The 24638-nt window shown below is 35.0% G+C and overlaps 1 protein-coding gene and 1 long non-coding RNA gene across 2 annotated transcripts in view; one reads left to right on the top strand and one right to left on the bottom strand.

Annotated features, from left to right (window-relative positions):
- LOC123668262 (fasciclin-3) overlaps positions 1-24638 on the top strand; it is a 191715-nt gene that overhangs the window by 151009 nt on the left and 16068 nt on the right. The window contains exons 3-7 of the mRNA XM_045602032.1: positions 16646-16742; positions 17726-17807; positions 19396-19519; positions 22107-22229; positions 23199-23390. Of these exons, the coding sequence (XP_045457988.1) occupies positions 16646-16742; positions 17726-17807; positions 19396-19519; positions 22107-22229; positions 23199-23390 (618 nt within the window). The remainder of the gene's footprint in view (positions 1-16645; positions 16743-17725; positions 17808-19395; positions 19520-22106; positions 22230-23198; positions 23391-24638) is intronic.
- Positions 500-8078, bottom strand: LOC123668265. The gene is made up of 3 exons (XR_006745547.1): positions 7961-8078; positions 7896-7901; positions 500-510 (listed from the first exon to the last, which is right to left on the bottom strand). It is a non-coding gene; the product is annotated as an uncharacterized LOC123668265 (long non-coding RNA).

Here is a 24638-nt window from a genome sequence, read left to right as displayed (position 1 = left end):
CAGGGCTGGCTGTATCACACCGATTAATTGATTTAGTGACGCTGTATTCCTTACAAGATATTAGCAGTTTTTTTTTATAAAAAAGAATAACTGCAGAGTTTCTTGCCGATTCTTCAACAGAATCTACATTCCGAATCGGTGGTAGCTGTAGTATTAACGATAATTAACATTTTAATTTTTAACATAACGATTCGCAGGAAGGAAGCCTATTTGGATAAAGTTATTTTCGATTTTGATTTTATATTTCAAAATATATTACACAAAAACAACTATTACCATTAAAAAGTTTCAAAATGACTATCCTTTAATTAAATTATGTAAATTTCACCATAAATAGTTCTTCAAATACCCTCAACTGTCTGCGGTGAAGTGGGGTGCATACATTATGTTTACAAATTCATAACGCGTTGAACTAGTTTTGTCATTTTTCAATTTTATTGCTATTTTTTTTTTTTCTCGTTGGTGTAATTTATCTTAATTTTTTAATCATTTATTATTTTGAAAGCCATTCTGGGATGATGTTTGGAACTGATAAAATCAAAATAAAAAATAACTGTATTCAAATAGCCTTCAAAAGAACTTTCAGTCGTCTTTTTTGCAAATTAATATTATAATATATTACTTGCGCGTCAGCCTGAAAATGTAATCATCATTGAAATTAAAAGATTATGAGCACGATTCAGCCTGTAACATCCCACTGCTGGGCATAGACAACTTTCTCCACGTAGGAGACAATCAAAGATTTATTAATAATATTAAATATTAATTTAACTATACAATACACTATAAATATCAATGTCACTGAAGTTTTTATAACTTGTAATAATAACAAAATAAACAATACAACATTTGTATGTATGTATGTATATTTGTATGGCATGTATATGAATTATTTGCTTTTGTGTATAATATAACGACTGTCACTGACCTTACCTTATTTTTCCTTTGTTCTCTTTAAATGAATTTTATTAATACTCAATTCTGCACACCTACAAACGTACGCTCTTGTACGTTCTAAGGTTGGCTGGTAGAGAATGATTTTAATGTCTTGTGTAATAAAGTAGCAATAAGTAAATAAATACTAAAAAAATAACAAAAAATATAATTTGTTAATTTTTGGGAAACGTCCTACAAAAACCCCTAAATCATAGTCACAGTACTCAATTATCTCCGGTCACGGTCCATCCATCCAGAATTGAATATATTAAGTCTATCTGTCTATGCAGTCTAGCTCAGTCTAGCTCCAAACTTAATTACTAAAACCGCTCTAATAATATGATAATCGTAGACGTGTAAGGGAAACTTGAATATTATATTCATATGTCTTAATCATTTGTTTCAGATTCGATTTAAAAGATTTTTTAATAATAATTACCAATAAAAACCCCTATACCAAACTGTTATACTTAGAGTACAAAATATTATAAATTATAAGTAGATATATCAAAAATACAGTATTAAATAAAAGGTTGAAATTTTGACATTTTTTTTTTTATATTGAAACAACTTTTTCGGATTGTATCGCGGTATATTAAGTTTTTTATTCCCCGACGTTTCAATTTTGCGACCGTTCACGGACAATGCTGACCATAATTCATTCCTCACCACTCTATCATAGGTATTTTCTAGATATATAGCCTTTTTTGGTAAATAGACTATTCAAAACAAAAATATATACCTACTATAGATGTCTACGCCTTATAAGGAACCTACCTGTCAAATATCAAATTTGTAGCTCTTATAGTTTCGGAGATTTCGTGATGAATGAGTCAATCTACCATCCCCTGTTTTAACCCCAAAAGAGAATTTATTTCTAAAGATACATTATTTGGATACCTTTTCACCATCTATAGAGTATACATTTTAAATTTCAAGTAGCTTACTTCAAAAACATAGGACTTTCATACAAACTTCCAACCCCCGTTTTACTCCCTTAGGGGTCGAGTTTCGTAAAATTCGTTCTTAGCGGATGTCTACGATCTATAAGGAGCCTACCTGCTAAATTTCAAGTTTGTAAGTGTTATAGTTTTGGATATTTCGTGATCAGTGAGTCAACTTACGAACTCCCGTTTTAACCCCAAAAAGGAGTTGATTTCTAAAGATACATTATTTAGACACCTCCTCACCATCTAAAGAGCATACACTTTAAATTTCAAGTCTCTTACTTCAAAAACATAGGACTTTCGTACAAACTTCCAACCCCCGTTTTATCCCCTTAGGGGTCGAGTTTCATAAAATTTGTTCTTAGCGGATGTTTACGCTCTATAAGGAACCTACCTATCAAACGTCAAATTTGTAGCTGTTATAGTTTCGGAGATGTCGTGATGAATGAGTCAATGTACCATCCCCCGTTTTAACCCCGAAAGGGAGTTGATTTCTAAAGATACATTGCTTAGAGACCTCCTCACCATCTATGGAGCACACATTTTAAATTTCAAGTCGTTTACTTCAAAAACATAGGACTTTCATACAAACTTCCAACCCCCGTTTTACCCCTCTAGGGGTCGAATTTCGTAAAACCCGTTCTTAGCGAATGTTTACGCCCTATAAGGAGTCTATCTGCCAAATTTCAAGTTTTTAGGTGTTATAGTTTCGGAGATTTCGTGGTGAATGAGTAAACCTACCATCCCCCGTTTTAACCCCAAAAGGGAGTTGATTTCTAAATATAGATTATTTGGACACCTTCTCATTATCTATAAGGCATACATTTTAAATTTCAAGTCTCTTCAAAATCATGGGACTTTCATACAAACTTCCAACCCCCGTTTTATCCCCTTAGGGGTTGAATTTCGTAAAATCCGTTCTTAGCGGATGTTTACACTCTATAAGGAGCCTTCCTGCCAAATTTCAAGTTTGTGGGTGTTATAGTTTCGGAGATTTCGTGATGAGTGAGTCAACCTACCATCCCCCGATTCAACCCCAAAAGGGAGTTGATTTCTAAAGATATATTATTTGAACACCTTCTCATCATCTATAGAGCATACATTTTAAATTTCAAGTCTCTTACTTTAAAATCATAGGACGTTCATACAAACTTGCAACCCCCATTTCACCCCCTTAGGGGTCGAGTTTCGTCAAATCCGTTCTTAGCGGATGCCTACGTCTTATAAGGAGCCTACCTGCCAAATTTCAAGTTTGTAGGTGTTATAGTTTCGGAGATTTCGTGATGAATGACCTTTCGCGTTTATATATATTATAGATTATTATTATAGATAGATTATAGATAGATATAGATTACAATTCGACCCAGTAATCATCGAATCATAAATAATTATGTACAATTAACTGTACTTATACACTTTTACATAAAAATAACTATTATACCTACATATGCATTAAGTATACATATGATGATACCTATATAATATATATGTACAGATACATATAGAACAACCTACTCAATAATAAACGAGTTATCACCCAAAAGACCGCAATCAACCCCATTTGATATTCATATAAAACCTCAAAGCTACCCTCGTTACATTTCATCCCCTAATTGCAAATACTGTATCGTTGCTTAATAAAATTGGAGATTTTAATAAAGGGTGCTACTGCCTCCGGGACACGTATGAATAACGTATGAGTGATGGGAAGACAGGGTACGGTGGACAAAACTTCATTGACAGGGTTTGATACCAAAACCAAAAACAAGAATTTCTTTCTTCAATAGCTTTAAAATCACCTTTGAATCGTCATTTTACAAATTAAAATTATATATTTTTTTAAGATAAATTTAATATATCGCGTCGCGTGGTCTGTCCGCGATGGACTCCTAAACTACTTGACCGATTTTAATCAAATTTGCACGCTATGTGCAGTTTGATCCAACTTGAAAGATAGGCTATATTTTATTTTTAAATATGCATTTATTATATTTTAGAAAAAATTAAGGCGATACGAAGTTTGCCAGGTCGGCTACTTTATTATAGTTAATAGTTAAGCTACCACCTATTCAGAATACCATCAATTCGGAATGTAGATTCTGCAGAAAGGAATCGGCAAGAAAATCCGCAGTTACTCTTTAGTTATATAAGGCAGTCAATTGTTTTTCCAAATGACTTTGTACACATACAGATATGTCTCGCGGTCGTGTGTTTGTTTTGTTTTCGGACATGAACATTTAGACAGTTCTTATCCTATTATCGATTTATATTTCGTTTTATATATTTTTCCACACTGTTGACCTGGCAAATTAAGCTGGCACAGCAGAAAATATTCTGCTTAAAATCTGGAGCAATGGGACTGGGGAAGTGTTTCGACCTGACAGAAGATCACAGCTAAATAATACTGCTTTCCAGCACTGTTATTATCCTGTGGTGAGTAAGGTGACCAGAAATCCTGGGGCGATTGCGGGTAGGGTTGGCAACGCGATTGCGATGCTTCTGGGGTTGTAGGCGTCTATAGGCTACGGTAATCGCGTACCACTACGCGAGCCGTACGCTTTTTTTTGTATCAAAAAATGAGTTATATTGAGTTATATTTCATGGTATACGCCTCCATCCAACTGCTGGCTTTGAAATACACAGGCCGAAGACGGGCAGCAGCGTCTTTGGTGCGACAAAGCCAGTACTGCGGTCACCAACCCGCCTGCCCAGCGTGGTGACTATGGGCAAAACACATGAGTTCACGTTATTTTTGACGTAAACTTGTGGAGGCCTATGTCCAGCAGTGGACTGTATATGCTGTAATGATGATAATGATGTATACGCCTATGTATGTAGTTTAAAAATAAATAAAAAATATTTCTAAACAATTTCCACGCACCTCTGTATAATCCAAATCAAATCAAGCCACAATTGCCCGCGGCTTCAAGGTTGGGTGCTAGGCTCGCCCCCCGGCGTTACGTGCAAACAAGTTGGTCGCTTGTGATAGCGTTACGAGTGTATTTGTTCCTTTGTTCTTTTTTTTTATTTGAAGCTTTTTACGATATTATGAAGTGTATTTATATATGTATAATGTGTATATACATGATAATTTATGTAGGTACGTCATTTCCGAAAGACGTTCCGATATACGTACTAATATTATTGAGCTGAAAGTTTGTTCGTTTGTTTGCGTTGATGTCAGAAAATATTGGTTCAAATTGTTTTTTTTTTATTTGTTTGATAATCCAACCAAGGAAAGCAGTAGCTGATATATAAAAATAAATCTACATTTTTTTTTCAAATTAACGCGGGTGGAACCGCGGTTCACGTTAGATATATATATTTTAGGTCGTTATTCTCTGAACAATGTCTGCAAAACAATTTAAAAACAAAGTTGTGTTAACAAAAATGTTGTTGTGCAAAGCTCGCAACATAAGATAAACGTGTACCTTTAAGTACATTCTACACATTCAACAACGCTGAGTAAGATGAAATCCTATATCCGGAAACACACATCACAACTGCCCAGACCTACGTCATATATATACTAGCTGACCCCGCAAACATTGTTTTGCCATATATGTTATTAACCCCCTTAATCCCCCCCCCCCCCCTAGCTTAGGGGTATGAAAAATAGATGTTGGCCGATTCTCAGACCTACCCGATATGAAGACAAAATTTCATAAAAATCGGTCTAGCCGTTTCGGAGGAGTATTTTAACTAACATTGTGACACGAGAATTTTATATATAAAAGATAATCTACTCATAATATTTTCATACACTTCGCTAGGCTTCAGCCTGTAATATCCCACTGCTGGGCATAGGCATCTTTTCCTATGTAGGAGAAGAGCTGAGCTTAATCCACCGCTCTGCTCCAATGCGGGTTGTCAGATACGAAACAAAAACCGTGTATCAAACCTGCTACCGCAAGAGCCATTTACAGTGGTTACATACATACTACACAATCGTATCATTATAAAAAAATAACAAAACTAATAAGTTTTAATTGGTTAGTTTAGATGAGTCTAGACTCGTTACGTCTTCTATAAAAAATACTCTGATGACACCATCATTTAAGAATTAGGACAATAAAAGTCACGTTGGATGTCTCGCTGTTTTACCCATAGCAACTACACTTTTTTTAATACATCAATCATTGGCCTTAGTCCGTCTATTGCAGACCATTTAGACAGTGTCAGACAGACACTGTGTTGCCTAGGTCACTCTTCAAGAAAACGCAGAGTTGCCTAAGCTCTGCTCCACCCTCTCGACCTCACTGGCTTGGCCCACAGGGACGACGAGTCGATACGTGTGGAGCCAGTTCGGCTGTAGGAGTCTTTCGCATTTTAAAGCTATGCCACGAATGCTTGACGGAGACCCCATTCCGGGTTTCAAATGAAGTTTTCCTTCTCCGGGACCCTGATGAATTTGGGCCAGGTTTATCCTTCGGTTGCCTTTTACGACCCCCGCGGGAAGAAAGGGTGTGGTGCTATTCTACTCGATCGACACCACACGGCATTTTAATACATACAGGTCATACAAACGTAAAACCCACCTGATGGTAAGCGGTTACCTATAGACGCCTGCAACACCAGAAGCATCACAAGCGATCCTACCCTCGACCCCTCCCAGCAAACGGTTACCGTAACCCAAGCGCTTTGCCGACCCTACCCCCCCCATCAAGCCCCCACCCCATAAGCTCTTGTCACCTTGAGACTCACTTTCACTTTGAGAGCAGTACTATTTATCTGCAATCTTCTATTAAGGTTGGTGTACTTTCCCAGGCGGGCTGCTTGAGATTTTAAACGGGGTATTTCCTGTTATGAATCAATTATGAACGAATACATAATATCCATGTTTATAAATAACAAGCTGTAGCCCGCGGCTTCACCCGCGTTCATTTGAGAAAAAAAATTTCCTCCTCGACCCAACACAAAAAGAATTCAAATCGAACCAGTCGTTCCTGAGATTAGGGCGCTCAGACATACTTTTCATCTTTATAATATTAGTACAGACTTGTAATGTTCTTTGTAAATTCAACGTGATTAAAGTTTGTTTTTTTATTACACCATAAATTCTAAACGCCTCAATTGACTCAAATGGGTGGACCCCATTAAATCATGGAGCTCATAATGGAACCAATGACAATATATCATTTTATTAAGGGTAATAATATTTAGGAGGTATGATGTAATATATTATAAAAGAAATCTTATTTAAGAACTACCTATTGTAAAATTATGTGCTGTCATACGAAATTTATATATTAAATTATATTAATTTATTAAAATTAATAAAATTATTAATGTGATTAAAGAAAATAAATAAATAAAATAAATAAACGCCTCATACTCAACGGTCCCCACTAGGATTTACTCCGACGTCAGAGGTCCGGAAACACACAATGCACAAGCACAAACGCCCAGACCACGACAAACATCTATATGCCTAATATCTAAATATATAAATATCTGTCGTTAGGGAGATCAAACCCGCGACCGCCAGCGCAACAGTCAGTACTGTGATCGCCAACGCGTCGTCATAAAAAAATGATTGGTTCATTAATTATGTTATAATTGTCTTTTTTTAATGTATGTAACTGCATATTGTTAAATCTCTAAATCTCTGTTGTAAAGGGAAGTAGCGAGCCATTCCCCAAACGAGTATCTGCCACTATTCACTGGAAGACTCAACTACAATGTACATTGTACTGTATGAAATTTAAAAACAATAAAACTTTTTTGAAGTAAAACTTCTTTCGAAGTAATCGATCTACCACTAAGCTACCATTGTAACACGATCGTAATAATAAACAGATGTAATGCAATTTTAAACGAATTGTTATATAACGTAATCAAGTGAATTCTCAAAGGAATCACCCAATTGTCTAAGTGAAGTTATTCGAGTTGGGACGATTTGTTACAATTCTGGTCACCCCACGGGATAGACAGATGGACAAGTTATTTATATTAATTACTAGATGATCCGGTGAACTTCGTATCATCTACGTATTTGGGAAAAATATGGACAAAACACTTTCTGAACGCACCTGTAAATATTTGACAGCCAAGTGACAACTTTTTTGACACAAGACATCAAATTTTTCACAGCTAGGAACATTTTGTATCGGAAAATTAAATTATCGTTTTTAATATTTTCCGTTACTTATAATTTATGTTTCTGACCGTTTAAACCTTCCCTGAACTTCCAGAAATATTTCGAGATCAAAATTAGGCCAAACCTTGAGTTTTAGCGAAACAAACGAACAGCAATTTATTTATCTAATATATAAAATTCTCGTGTCGCGGTGTTTGTAGTTAAACTCCTCCGAAACGGCTTGACCGATTCTCATGAAATTTTGTGTGCATATTGGGTAGGTCTGAGAATCGAACAACATCTATTTTTCATCCCACTAAATGTTAAGGGTAGTCCACCCCAATATTTTTTTTAATTTTACAAGCCTAAATTTTCACCCTTCTACCATCAACCCCTAGTTTTGAATAGCGTTTAGCGGCAAGACAACGTTTGCCAAGTCAGCTAGTCTTATATATAAAATTCTCTTGTCACAATGTTAGTTAAAATACTCCTCTGAAACGGCTGGACCGATTTTTATTTAAATTTGTCTGCATATCGGGTAGGTCTGAGAATCGGCCAACATCTATTTTTTATACTCCTAAGCTATAGGGGCGGGAATTATGGGGGTTAATAACATATAGCAAAACAACGTTTGCGGGGTCAGCTAGTATATATATAGATATAAGATTTTCACATAGAAAGATGTTGTTTCGAAACAAATTAATATGAAAAAAACTTCGTTTAAGCTTCGAAAGCACTCTTGTTTCGTCTTTTTAAAGATTCTTTTTTTTATGTTTATTTTAATTTACCTTTTTCTTAACAACTAAATCGGCAAACAAGCGTTACGGCTCCCCCGATGTCCCCCGTTACCATAACCTATATACGCCTTCAACTCCAAAAGCAGCGCAAGCGCATTGCCGACCCCATCCCCAAGTCACCCCAGGAACTCTGATCACCTTACTCACCAACAGGAACACAACACTGCTTGAAAGCAGTATTATTTAGCTGTGATCTTCCGTAAGGTCGAGGTACTTACCCAGTCGGTCTGCTCCAGATTTCGAGCACGATAATTCCTGCTGTGGCCTAACTCAGTTGTTCTCAATATTTTGATTCTTAATATTTGGATTATTTTGACTAAGTTAAGGTTGCACATAACACTGGGTATATTACCTAAGTTTGTAGTGTACCCAATGTTAACATATAAATTTTTATTTTATTGTTTGAATTTTTTTGCTGCCTTAACTTTCTTTTTTAATGTCGAGTTTTTTTTTAAATTTATTTGTATTATTATTTCTGTAAATGACATTATTTTGACTTTCGTTAAGTGTGTATATCACCTTATGACGAAATAAATGTTTTCATTTCATTTCATTTTTAGTACTCTAGCTGGCACAATGTAATTTGTACTGATTCATTTTTTTATTAATAAATATACAATATATTTATCAGCCCTTATTTAAATATATTTGTTTTATATAATTAAATATATATACATATATGTCAATAATATACCATATAATAGTTTAATGTAGATAAGCTCAGCCGAGTCAAAGCGGCCAAAGCTTTTAGGCAAAGCTTTAAGCTCCGTGAAGTTAACCTTATCTGATCTAGTAGACCGTAAAATCTATACACGTATAGTTCAACGTCTTTCAATGTTTGTACGAAAATGTTTGAATTTTCTTCAAGTATATTACGTTTTATATTTGACAAAACTTGCTTTAAATATATATATTAATTATTTAATTTTATAAACTATGTTAAAAAATCATTTTATTTTATAACAAAGTTATGAGGTTAATAATAAAAAAATTTACATATAGATATCACTATTTATGATAAGAACGTCTTTACACTTTTTTAACTCGGAATATATGTATATAGTTATTTTCCTTATGTAACTTCAAATGTACAATAACTTTTTCTAATGTTTACGCGAATTTCACTCATTACAATGAAACAACTTTTTCGGGAGGTCGTCTTCCCGTGACCATTGTTGTTATAAAGTATCCGAAACTTTGCGTATTTAAAGAACTTATAAACCACGGTAAAAACCGATTAAATTGTTTTATTATAATTATTCTTTGACGATTAGCAGGAAAGTGGACATAGGGTGCCAATCAAACTTTATATATATATTGTTTTATTATAATGTGCAATAAAGTATTAAATAAATTAATATCAATGTATAATAAACGTAAATGGTCGAAATGTAAGTACGCCTATAATTTGTGAGCAGTTGCGCCAAATTGAAAGTTATGTATAAAACAAAGACAAAAAATCGATATATATCCACCATAAAATTATGGCGTTAATTTCGCCGTGTCGACTTGTTTTAAAATTAAAATTCTTTTACTCAAATAATTTACTTGACTCCATTTGACATTAGACTAACGTTATTATAACTTCCATTAGACAAAGTCGGTCAAACTATCTGAACATGTTAAAGACTTGGTTCAGCTCATTCATTCTAATAGAGACGCCGCTTTGACGACGTATTTGAATATTAGGATTGGGTAACGCTAAGAGACTCTTAGATATAAATTTATTTAGATATTACATTTTAATTATTTTTTAATCAGGTTGAAATGTATGTATGTTTTTGTTAATTCGCATTCAGCTTGTAACACCACTGTTGGGCATAGGCCTCTCTCCTTGTAGGAGAAGGATAGGCTCCACCACGCTACTCCAATGCGGGTTGGCGGATATATTCTACTATGAGTAACGATTGCTATCGGGTGTATATGATAACAACCGTGACCGACGGCTTAACGTGCTCTCCGAGGTACGGTGGGGAGACCTACGAGGACATGCATCCAATCCGGAAATAAATATTTGTACGAATCGAATCGAACCCGTAAACCGTCGGTGTTTTATACGATTCGCACCACTACACCAGAGCGGTTGTTAATTCAATATCAAAATTTTGTTTTAATCAAAAATTACTTTAGTCGATGGAGGCTTAAAATCATTTTTGAATCGTTATTTTTAATAATGAGTTTAAGTCTAATATGAACCACCGATTCGGAATGTAGTTTCTACAGAAAAAATCGGCTAAAACATACTTACGTACACGCCACAGCTAAATAACATTGCTCTCAAATAGTATCGTGTTCCTGTGTGTAAGTTAGAGCTCGTGGGGAAGGTCAGGGGTAGGTCAACGGGCTTGAAATGTTTCTGGTTTTGCAGGCGTCTAAGCTACGGTAACCGCTTACTATCAGGCGGGCCGCTTATTTGGCACCTCAAGAATAAAAAAAAAAAAAAAAAAAAAAACATCGTAATAATGTTAATAGCAACTCCGAGCAGCGTTGTTCCCTCATCCGCGTTGATTGTCTGATGTAATAGGAGCGGTGTTTTTTCATCAATTGTCACCGCACTTATAAGAATTCCTCTCAGAATTACGTTGCTCGAGTAAAAAACCTTATTATCATAATACGACAAAATTCCTTTAGAAATTTAGGTATTTTATGTAATTATATCAAGACGTCAATGTTACGATTTAATAAAAATATTTTATATTTTTATTTTCTAGTTTTTAGTTTTTATTTCGCATTCTGTTTAATTCATTTAGTGCTTCATTATTGCAAGGCCCATCTTAAATATTGAGGTTGTATAGTGCACTGTATTCTTCTTGTCAAGCCCTTTTATTTGATACCCATATTGGTGGGATTGATAAAAAATTGTTATCAGACATTTGGTAGCGGCGGCCAGCTTAGATTTCAATTTTGCATAGTAAATTGTATTCTACTTGTTGAGACCTTTCATTTGATACCCATGTTGATTGGATTGATAAAACCTAAGTTATCCGCCATTTTGTAGAGGCCGCCATCTTGGATTTTAATTTTATATAGTACATTGATTATACTGGTTGAGCACTTTCATTTGATACCCATATTGATGGGATCGATAAAACCTACGTTATCCGCCATTTTGTAGCGGCCGCCATCTTGTATTTCAATTTTTTATAGTATATTGTATTCTGCTTGTTGAGCCCTTTCATTTGATACCCATATTGATGGGATTGATAAAACCTACGTTATCCGCCATTTTGTAGCGGCCGCCATCTTGGATTTCAATTTTTTATAGTATATTGTATTCTGCTTGTTGAGCTCTTTCATTTGATACCCATATTGATGGGATTAATAAAACATAAATTATCCGCCATTTTGTAGCGGCGCCATCTTGAATTTATAATGATAATGAATAAACATAATTGTATTGTCACCAAAATCCAAAGTGTATACAAAATTTCAGATTAATCGGTTGACAGGAAGAGGGTGAAATTTGAATTACTAAATTTGACCCAAGAATAATAAAAAATAAAACAAACGGGGTGAGCTAAATAAAACCGTTTAAAAATGTTTAAAAAGTAAATAATAATAACAATAATACTCTCTATTGCACACAACTAAAAGAAACAACAAAATATTTTATATAAAATTCTCCTGTCACAATTAGTTATAATACTCCTCGGAAACGGGCGGTCCGATTTTTATGAAATTTTGTGTACATATCGGGTACACACACACGAGTACACATGTACACATGAGTACACATGCGTTCACGCCATTTTTGGCGCAAATTTGTGGAGGCCTATGTCCAGCAGTGGACTGTCATAGGCTGAAATGATGATGATGATGATATCGGGTAGGTCTGAGAATCGGCCAACATCTATTTTTAACCGATTTCCAAAAAAGGAGGAGGTTTTCAATTCGACTGTACTTTTTTTATGTATGTTACTTCAGAACTTTTGACCGTGTGGACCGATTTCGACAATTTTTTTTTTTTATATCGAAAGATGGTGTGTGTCAATTGGTCCCATTTAAATTGATTTGAGATCTAACAACAACTTTTCGAGTTATATCTAATAATGCGTTTTTACTTCACACTATATTTTCGTCTTCCTACGTTGTATTACTTATCCATGTAATTGAAGTCGGTTTTTTTCGTTTGTGAGCAAATACAATTATTTCATACCTCTGTGTTATAAGAGGATAGATTAAGAGGGTTAATATCATACATGGAAAACAAAGTTTGCGGGGTCAACTAGTATTTTTATAAAATTAAATAACATACAGTTAAATCACTAAATTTAATATATATTTTATTTCGAGTCAAACAAACCAAATGCAATAGAAATCGTTCGAGCTGTACAGACGGACAGGATTCTTTCTCAGACAATGCGATATTAAAGTGTTTACTACAAACAAGGCTAGCGTTTCCCTTGATTCATATTTTAACCGACTTTTAAATAATTGTTTTGTGTATTTGTTCGTTGTGTATTTTCGAATAAATGGACATCTACATTTGTGTTTTATTTAAATTATGAATGTGGTGGGGTGCATGAGTGCTTTTAAAGCCTATTTGAATGACGTTGTTGATTCGATTTACTTTGAAAGCTATCGGAGATTTCATCAAGTGAAATAGACCGTGTGGCGGTATTTTGTAGCCTAGGAACGATAGACTAAGGATACGAAACAAGACACTTTTGAAGTTATACTTATTTTGACGTGATAGGGAAAAAATATGAGAGTTTTACGATGCGCGCGCACCGTCACAAAAATAACCGACACCCTGAAGTTAGCTAGTAAATGAAGAAGTTACCTAGCCTACATAAATACACACACACAATTTTGTTAAAAAAGGTCGATCTAGATTTTAAAAAATAACATCTTTGAATTTGATCTTAATATCAGCTTCAAGCTTCACAAGATAAATACAATCTCTAGAATCACAATACTGACTCCATCAAACATCTGTGTCATACAGATACTATACAAATATTTGTCAACAGCTGTGCCCGCGACTTCGTTCGCGTGGAATATATTACATTAGGTATCTGCCAGTGAAAGCCTCGTCAAAATCGCTCCAGCCGTTTCAGAGATTAGCCGGAACAAACAGATAAAAATTTATTTTATTAAATAAATAAAAATTGTACAGAAAATATTTTGGTATATGTACCGTGTATACATACATGTGCATTTAGTAAAAAGCGGCTATTTTAATAACAACAGACACTCCAGTTTTATTTATTTGTATAAGATGAACGAACATCGAACGTGACCCAATAATATAATATCTTTCCCAATGACCATTTCACCAGTACACGTTATTTAAACAAACATACAAAACTACTCAGCTTTAATTAGTCTGGATAAGTCTAGACTTCTTAGGTGTTCTATAAAAATTACAAAGATGACAGCATCACTTAAGATATAATTAAGGTCATACTAGAAATGTCTGTGTAAGTGATCTTTTATGGCCTATGACGAGTATTATTAATTAGTTTTTAAGAAAAACTCGTAATTTGAATTGAAATGTCTCTAGTATCGTCATTTGAAACTCGATGAAACGAAAATGCGTCACGATAAACAAACAAACACATAAATGTATGAGAGAGAGTGAGATGTAATAAATTACACAGTATTTTACACTATCGGTGAATTTTTTTCTCGTAGGCTATATTTTAGAAGTTTCGCTTCTGCCCGGTGTGAATTGCACACACATACTTTTTTTACCGAAACAATCTCTTGTGATATCGCATCGCATCGCACTCAGCCCGTAACATTATGAGCTTAATCCACCACGCTGCTCCACTGCGGATTGGCGGACATATTGTGATGTATTATTATTAAATAATCAAAAGGAATATTTTATTGAAGTGAAACTTCATTAGGCGTTTTAAAAGCGTCACGGCGTCACGAACCACGAATTTTTCAACTTCCATACCACGTTGAATACACGCCGATTCTCGTCCGATCACCGAAGTTACAAACGCCGGGCGCGGTCAATACGTGGATGGGTGACCTGGGAACACCGCGTGACGTTGGCTTTTTGTTTGTTTTTTTCCAATTTCTTTTTTAATTCTTTTTTTTTTCAATTACTTTGCCACTTTTTTTTTGTCTATAATTATTCATAGTTTATATAAATTATAGGAATATGTTTATTTACATTTTGAATTACATTATATGGGATAAAGAGAGTATACAAATCCGGTGAAAGCCGGATGGGTGACAATTAGCTAAGGCTATAGGTTTTAAAACGAGATTAGTCCAGTTTCTGTCTGTTGTCGTTCATTACAGACCTGTATCAACGGTTGCTGATAAAGTTTATCTACAAGATAAGTTGCTGATAGTATTTACAAATAAAGACCTTATGGTTTTTAATTCAGACGTCCAAGATAAGGCTATACATATTTTCATTAGTATTCAATTTAGTTTACCGTTAAGAATAGCTTGTTTAACTCATTATCATCATTTATCACGTTCTAACTTTCTCAATAGCCTCAAGGCTTTCTAGTACAACAGACAGTTTTAATTTAAACCAGGCCGTAATAATATAACCGTTCCCATAAAATAATTGTATTTGCTCGCAAATAAAAAAAAAACCGATTTCATTTTTACATTGACGAGTGACAACGTGGGTAGACGAAAAACAGTAAAATAAATACGTATTATTAAAGATAATTCAACAAGTACCCATCAGATATCGACAAACATCAACTTTCGATTAAAATAGAATTGTCAAAATCAGTACATCTAATAAAAAGTTAATAAGTTTAAAAAAAACCGTCGAATTAAGAACGCCTCCACCTTTTTTTTGAAGTCGGTAATAATCATTCTTTAAATGCGTTTCCTCTCTTCTTTAAATGTTAGTAAATACGTATGTATTCTCTTCTTTGAAGTAAACACACTGTTAAAAATAAAGTACACAAAATGCTAAGCTTTTACATATTTCTCTAAATCATCAGTCGAAAGTATAATCTGTAGACGTAATCCGGTTCTGAGCTGTCCTAACCGGTAGAAAGCTGTTAGAGCACGTTCAAAGCGGTTATTAACGGATAACCGTGATTAAAGTTCGTTTTGTTTTGTACATGTATCGTCGTACCTTTGATACGTTTAGTCGAAACAGCTTTAGAAATTATCTAGACATTCCATCATAGTTTCATTTCTCTTAAATTATAACTAAAAAAATAACGATTCCAAATGTATGTAAACACATAACTGCTCCAATTTAAATCATTCTTTTTTTAAATCTTTTTTGAATTATACGATTTTGAAAAAATCGATATACTCATTAAAAAAATATGGCGATGGAGAAACAAAGTCAGTGCAGTTAAATATAATATAGAATCGCAGTTTTTCTAGAAAAACTTTATACAATACTATTGTATTATTATATACAAGAGATTAATCTCTTGAAATACAATTCTCAAGTCAATTTAAATTCCCTCAGTCGTGTATAATCCGTTGAAGCGATCCAGTTTAAAGCGGTTATAACCGGCTGAAAGCTGTTACAGCCAGTTCAAAGCGGTTAGAGCGGATGAACGCGGATTGCTATGGTTTTCTGTACAGTTTGTAGATTTCTTTGGGTTTTAAATGTTAGTTTTTATCACTGTTGTCGATATAGTTTTTGTGAAATGTATTTAACATTTCTCGAAAAATCTTAATATATATCAATCACGCGTCACGTTGTTTGTCCGCGATGGACTCATAAACTACCTAACCGATTTTAATCAAATTTGCATACCGTGTGCAGTTTGTTCCAACTTGAAAGATAGGCTATATTTTATTTCGATATAATTATGTAGTAATTATATTTAAAAAAAAAATCATAAGGCGATACGAAGTTCGCCAGGTCAGCTATATTTCCTTCTAACAATATATAAATGTTTAATGGTAATTAACACTTTTATCCTTATTTCCAGGTCAAAATGTTGAAATCACGCCAAAGGAAGCAGTGCGTCGAATTGGTGACGACTTGACTGTACTCTGCAAAGTGCCCTACCCTATTGATTCTTGTCGGTTAGTAAATGTCATCTTATAATGTAGAATAACTTTAAATGTAGAATAACTAAATTTAACTGAGGTAGGGCACAGCAGGAATTTCCTGCTCAATATGGAGCAGCCCGACTGGGGTAGTACCTCGACCTTACAGAAGATCACAGCTAAATAATACTGTTTTCAAGCACTGTTGTGTTCCTGTTGGTGAGTAAGGTGACCAGAGCTCCTGGGGGGATTGGGGAATGGGTCGGCAACGCGCTTGCGATGCTTCTGGTGTTGCAGGCGTCTATAAGCTACGGTAATCGCTTACCATCAGGTGAGCCGTACGCTTGTTTGCCGACCTAGTGATATAAAAAAAAAAATAACTATCAGTAAGTATTGGGGTATATTGGGGTACTTAAGGCCAGTTCCACCGATTGTGGTTAAACTTTACATAAGTTACGAATAGACTAATAGCAGGAGAAATGGGACACTAGGACCTGTTTCTCCTCAATTTATTACAACTTTTAGTAGTCAACCATAAAGTTTTATTTGTTGGATACCGTCATCCTTCAAATAATGTTATTCACAACCGGTGTAACAGACCCTTATTATAATTACTATATAGGAATATTATATTATATCCAGGGCGTGGCTGTAATAGAAAACACGCTAGGACACGTGTAAATTTTTCTTGTATAAAACTAGGTCGGCAAACAAGCGTACGGCTCACCTGATGATAAGCGATTATCGTAGCATATAGACTCCTACAACACTGGAAACATCTCAAGCGCATTGCCAACCCAATCTCTCCACCCTCCCAGGACCAAATACCTTCCTTGGACACACCAGTGAGTTCACGCCATTTTTGGCGCGAACTTGTAGAAGCCTATGTCCGGCAATGGACTGCGATAGGCAGAAATGATGATGCCTACATGTATCTCTATATGCCCCTAAACAGAAGTACACAAGTTTCGAATGACGTTTTATATGTAATTATATTTATATTTCGTTTTGTTTTCCAGGATGACAGTTGGCGGTATCCCTTACAGACTGATCCCGACCAATCAGGACGAAGACGTCGTCTACTCCGGTCAGGGATTACAGGTAAATTTTACAAACACTTCTTTGTACTACTAGTGTAACAAGCATACAGCTAGCATGGTGGTAAGTGGCTACCATAGGTTACAGGCACCTGTGACACCAGATCCCTAACCCTGCTGTCCACACAGCGCAATCAGCTGTGGAACCTTCATCACACAGGAACATAGTACTATTTGAGAACAGCGTTATTAAGCTCTGATCTTCTGTAAGAGTGAGATACTTCTCCAGTAGGGTTGCTGAAGACTTTAAAAAAATATAACGATATTATAACGCTATATTAATTGAATGCTTTTTTTTAAATGTCGCCGCGTTAGCGCAACGGTCACAGCCATGGATTGTTCCTGTTGCGCTGGCGGTTGCGGGTTCGATCCCCGCACATGACAAACATTTGTATTGGCCATACAGGTGTTTGCCGTGATCTGGGTGTTTGTGCAGTCCTTGTGGAGCACGTTAAGCCGTCAGTTCCGGTTGTTATCACGTACACCTGATAGCGATCGTTACTCATAGTAGGGAATATATCCGCCAATCCGCATTGGAGCAGTGTGGTGGATTAAGCTCTGATCCTTCTCTTACACGGGGAAAGGACCTATGCCCAGCAGTGGGCATATTACAGGCTGAATCGATAATTCAATGTAAAGTCAAATATTGATAAATAGTTTCATAATAACATAAAATGAATGCTTCACATTTAACGGTACCCAAAGGTACAATATGTAGTCCCTGTTGGTCCACGCTTCTTCCACTCCCCAGTGAGATTAAAGGGTTTAAAAACACAACACAAATAATATTACTATAACACGGCTCGCACTTTACCGTTTTCATGCGCTAGACTTTATAGATATCAAGTAAGACTTTAACTGAGGTAGGGCACAGCAGGAATTTCATGCTCAAAATATGGAGCAGGCCCGACTGGGGTAGTACCTCGACCTTACAGAAGACCACAGCTAAATAATACTGTTTTCAAGCAGTATTGCGTTCCTGTTGGTGAGTAAGGTGACCAGAGCTCCTGGGGGGGATTGGGGATTGGGTCGACAACGCGCTTTCGATGCTTCTGGTATTGTAGGCGTCTATAAGCTACGGTAATCTCTTACCATCAGGTGAGCCGTACGCTTGTTTGCCGACCTGGTGATATAAAAAAAAGTGGAGAATGCTGTATACAGTCTAGCTTAATATAATAAATAATGTGTGAACAATTGTTTTTGTTGAAAGTGAATCATTGTTTTTGTACGATTTAAGGTTTGATAAAGTTTAAAAACAGAAAATTTAGTACAGCAGTATATGCATAGTATAGTAGTCAGTCATTCAGTTAGTCAGTTCAGCCTATTGCAATCCACTATACATTAAAACGTTAACGTTTCAGCCTGTAATATGCCCACTGCTGGGCATAGGTCTCTTTCCCCGTGTAAGAGAGGGATCAGAGCTTAATCCACATTGCTCCACTACGGGTTGGCGGATATATTCCCTACTATGAGTAACGATCGGTATCAGGTATCATAAATAACTGGGACCGACGGCCCACGCACCATTACACCATAAAACATTTTTTATAGTAAATCGTTCATATAAATAGTTTTCTGTATATCTTTTTCAGATGGGAGAATGTGGGGCCCATATAAAGCGTATAAAGGAAGAATGGAACGGCAACATATCTTGCACATTGCCTCCCAGGACTGGAAGCATTGAAGTTACCGGCACAATGAGACTGCTTGTTGCAAGTTAGTAAGCCATTCAAGAGAGCTCATCGCTATCCAATTTAAAAAAAAAAATTAAGAATTATCTGCTTTCCAAAATCACTATAGATGTATGAGATGTATATATGTATGTGTATGTATATGTCACACAACAACACTCACTATCATGGGTTGACTGGAAGAGATCGCTTTTAGAGATTCGCCCTTGCGAACTTCCTGTACTATAATGACTATAGTAAAATTACTTAGTGCAGTAAGTTATTAGTTAAAATATAACAGAAACCTTAGAATCTGTATTATAATTTTATCAGTGAGATATGTACCAGATAAATAATCAGCAAACGATAAATCAAGCTCTAATAGTGTTATAAGTAATTAAAAAAGTCTAGCAAAAACTTGATACCCAACGTGAGATCACGTTTAATACATAAATACATAAAATTAAAGACGATATCTTCTAAAATTAACTAGTTAAATTTAATCAAAGTAATATTTGAAAGAAAAAAATCTGTTTTAACATTGTGTGAATTTAGAAACTATAGTTTAAAAAAATGTTTTTGAACTTGAGTGAATGAACAAAAATTGTGTAATTAACATCTAAAGTGGAGATGGGCGGGCGTCATAGCATGTATGAACTCAGATCGATGGTTCGACAAAGCAACTCACTGGCCTGGTCCGCTTGGAAAACGAACACAGGGTAGGCTCCCTGACAAGTGACTTGATGAGATTATAAATATAGCAGGAGACAACTGGACGGTCAAAAGCCAAAGATAGAAAACTTTGCAGTAAAATACCTAGGCCTATACTCGAAAAGAGATCCTTAATAAAAAAAAAAGATAACTTAATATGCATGATTTACTAAAAATAGCTGGTTTATTGCATGTTAAGGATAAATTAATAGCTTAATAATAATAATAATAATTTGCACGAGATATAATAGGAATTAAAAAAAAAAAATATCGGGTAAAACCGCACGTAAATACGATGATAATTTTTTATAAGCTTTATTTATTTTACGGGCGTTACGAACGAATTTAAAACTACGCGATAAAAGTTCATACTGCTCACCAGTCGGTGTAGTTCTGAACAATTTTATATGACGCATAGTTTTTGTACGCAAAAAACCTATTAATACTGGTTATTTTTCAGTTTTAAAGTTTATTTTTATACCAAACGTCATCGAAAAGGCTTTTGGTACAAATTTTACATAAAAAAATGTAGTAGTAGATATTTGTGTCTAGATTTTTAGGGTTCCGTACCTCGAAATAAAAAAACGGAACCCTTATAGGAACACTTTGTTGTCCGTCTGTCTGTCAAGACCCTTTTTCTCAGAAACATGTCGAGGTATGAAACTGAAATTCATATCAAATACACAGGTCTACCGTACCTTAGAACTGTGAAAAAATCAAACTTCTAAGCCAACGCAATCAAAAGATACAGCCGTTTATGCTGCAAATTTCGACACTCGCAAAGGAATCAAAACCTACAGGGTATTTCCCGTGAAGTCAGAATCTTGAAATTTGGTACAAAGCAACGTCTTAAAGCACAGATAAAGGAAAAATTGCGTAAAGCATAAATTTTTAGTTACATCATATAATAGAAATATTATTAATAATTTTTGTACGGAACTCTCGGTGCGTGAGTCCGACTCGCACTTAGCCGCTTTTTGTCGGTTTAAAATATTCGTTTATTTATTTATTTCAACTTTATTTCAAAAATGTGTAATATTGAACAAAATTCGGTTATGGGTACAGTATCTATCAGCTTTAACCTTATGTTGTACTTACATGAAAGAGTTAGACAAATTTACCAACATAAAATAAATTAGAGATCGTAAACAAATCTTTCAGTCAATTACACACTATACTGTAATACATATTTACATAATATACTGTATGTTAATAGAAAATAGTGAATCATAGCTGTCACTCAGCTTAACCACGCCTCATGGCCAATTAATTCTTAGTAACCGTAATACGTAATTAACTAATCATATGATAACTTTAAAACTTACAAAATTAGAAAAATTATGTGGTGTCATGGGACACCAGTTAGGAAAAAAAAATGTTGAATTATATATATATTTTCTAGTTCTGGATTTTTTTTTTTTAATTTTGTTGTTTAGTTTTTAATTAAGTACATAATTGTATTTAGGAAATTTAGTATTTTAGAAAATAACAAATACCGTAAAATAAAATGAATCAAACAAAATAATAATAATAATTCAAACTATTAAGTGAAATAAAAAAACATATGGCTTTATTTATTTTTGTCGACAGTATAAAATTACATAAATAATTAAAAAAAAAAGTTTACTAGTAATATTTTTTTGTTTTACAAACGTCATATTATACAGTCGTGTGACTGATATTACGTCACTTCCGTTCTATATTTTTCTTACGGTTTTAGTATCACATTTTTTTCAGTTCGCTCGCCCAGCCAATTGTCAAGCCTGCCGTAAGGAACTTCGTTCCAAAAAGTAGAATCTTTGATCATTTCCATAATAAAACAACAAAATCATAAAATATTCGAATCAAGTAATAAAGTCGTCTATATTCAATCTGTTAAAATAAGTATGTTATAAAAAATATATATATTTTTATCTTTAAAGGAGCTCCCGCAAACCCTCAACTGATCGCCCCCCCACAACCTACCTTCAAAGAGGGGGATGGCTTCATGGCGCAGTGCATCGTTCCTAACGGCAGGCCAGCTGCCAGAATAACTTGGTATTTAGGTAAGTCAAACATCAAAATTGAAATCAGGACACGTTTATCGATTAATTTTCTTTACCTACTTCTATTATAACTTTAACTATTTTATATGGAAAATTTACTTAAATATGTATTACTATAGACGGCGCCACGGTTCGCTTAAACCGAAAATAAAAATCATCATATCAAAAATTTCGCTCTAGCGGGTACATCGTTCAATAGCTTAATTGGCTAGAGCGCCGACACGGTCAGTCGGAGACGCGGGTTCGGACCCCGCTGGAGCGGGCAATTTTTGATATGATATTCAAAAATGTTTAGAATTCCTAATGTGTGGGTAACACAAAAATAAAATCGTACATATGTATTTATTAATTTATCATTCGGTAAAATAAAATAAATATCCCACAAGTGAACAAATGTTTATATGAGATTCAACTTGATACGCCTGATGATGTAAAAAACCTTAAAGAATAAACCACTCAAATACTTTAGAAAAACTAATACCAATCAAATTTTATATCTACTCCATTCTAAATAACATTAGCGAAATAAACCTTGCTATAGGAATCTATTCCTATGTACTGTGTGGCTACGGTACTCAAAAATATAGCCACCCCCTCTCATTCTGTGGGTGTCGTAAGAGGCGACTAAGGAATAACACAGTTCCGCTACCAACTTGGAACTTAAAAAGCCGACCGGTGGGGCGGGATAACCATCCAACTGCTGGCTTGTAAATACACAGGCCGAAGACGGGCAGCAGCGTCTTTGGTGCGACAAAGCCAGTACTGCGGTCACCAACCCGCCTGTCCAGCGTGGTGACTATGGGCAAAGCACATGAGTTCACGTTATTTTTAGCGTAAACTTGTGGAGGCCTATGTCCAGCAGTGGACTGTATAGGCTGTAATGAATATATTCCTATTCCTATCCTAGTTAGTCCTTGACAGTAAAGCATTTATTAACGTATGCTAATATTAGAAAAAATTTCATTCCAGACGATGAGCAACTCCTTGTTGGCGTCCATCAGCCAATAATAACCTCAGAACCAGGCAGTGACCTCCAGACGATCAGTCAGAACGTCTCCAGGACTCTGTCTCCTGAAGATAATGGCAAAAAGCTGGTCTGCCGATCGGAACATGAAGCTCTGGAAGGTCCTAGGGAAGCCGCTAGACAGTTGGTTGTACATTGTGAGTATTTTTTTTATACAACTAGGTCGGCAAACAAGCGTACAGCTCACCTGATGGTAATCCTACCAGGCCTTCAACACCAGAAAAATTATAAGAACGTTGCTGACCCTATCACCGACCCTGTCCAGGAGCTACTCCTACTCACACAGGAACACAACACTACGTCAGCAGTGTTATTTGGCTGTGATCTTCTGTAAGGTCGAGGTAAAAGTTACAAGGAGTGTTATATTCTTATTTATCCATGAGGTAGGTTCAAGTCAGTTAAGCTCAAAATGTAGCAGACTGTCTGTGGAAGTATCTCTAAAATAACGGAAGATCACAGACAAATACTGCTCTCAAGTAATATTTTTTTCTTGTGATGTGATACGGTAGCCATAGTTCCTGGAGAGGGGTGGGGGTTAGTATGCGCTTGTCCCCTTAGTCTATACAGTAACTGTATCATTACATAGTATAAAACAAAGTCGCTTCCCGCTGTCTGTATACTTAGATCTTTAAAACTACGCAACGGATAGATAATATTAAAAAAAAAAATATATATATATATATTTTTAAGAAAACGATTACGCATGTAAATAATGTAAGATGAAGCTAGATATAAGTATAGTATTATAAGGAAATAATAATAATAATAATAAAAAAACAAAAAAAAAACAGAAATTGTACCATACATTAGGAATAAGAACCGGTCGGTGGACTCACGTCTCTTTTGGAGACATTAAAAACATTGTCTAACTTAAACAGCGATGTTGCTGAGTAACGCCTACCTTGAAATAAAAAAAAATAAAAATAAAAATTGCATGTTTTTAGAATAAAAAAGGACATGGGTTCATAAGCCCGGGGATGTATATCACTTGTAAAAAAAAAAAAACTACGCAACGGATTTTGATGCGCTTTTCTTTAGTAAATAGAATTATTCCAGAGGAAGGTTTTTATGTATAATACATGAATAATATATTAGAGGAACACTGATAGTTTTTGCAACCGTGCGAAGCCGGGGTGGGTTGCTAGTTAGGAAATAAATTACACAATATTTCATTCATTTTTTTCTGGTTACAGGAAAATATTATAATAATTCAGTTACCTATAAAACTGTATAACGTAGGAGCAACAGACGACCACTATATACTTAAAGTGTTACTAATTCAAACTTTGTCTTTTAGATAAAAGTGTGTTAAGACTTATTTCTCTTTAACAACGCACGGAGCATTTTTTTAAGTAGTTTAGTAGATATCGCTCTAATGACCTAAT

The sequence above is a fragment of the Melitaea cinxia genome, chromosome 30, assembly GCF_905220565.1.
Source record: "Melitaea cinxia chromosome 30, ilMelCinx1.1, whole genome shotgun sequence".
NCBI classification, from domain to species: domain Eukaryota; kingdom Metazoa; phylum Arthropoda; class Insecta; order Lepidoptera; family Nymphalidae; genus Melitaea; species Melitaea cinxia.
The sequence above is the reverse complement of the archived record's forward strand: the minus strand, read 5'-3'. Positions and strand labels throughout refer to the sequence as shown.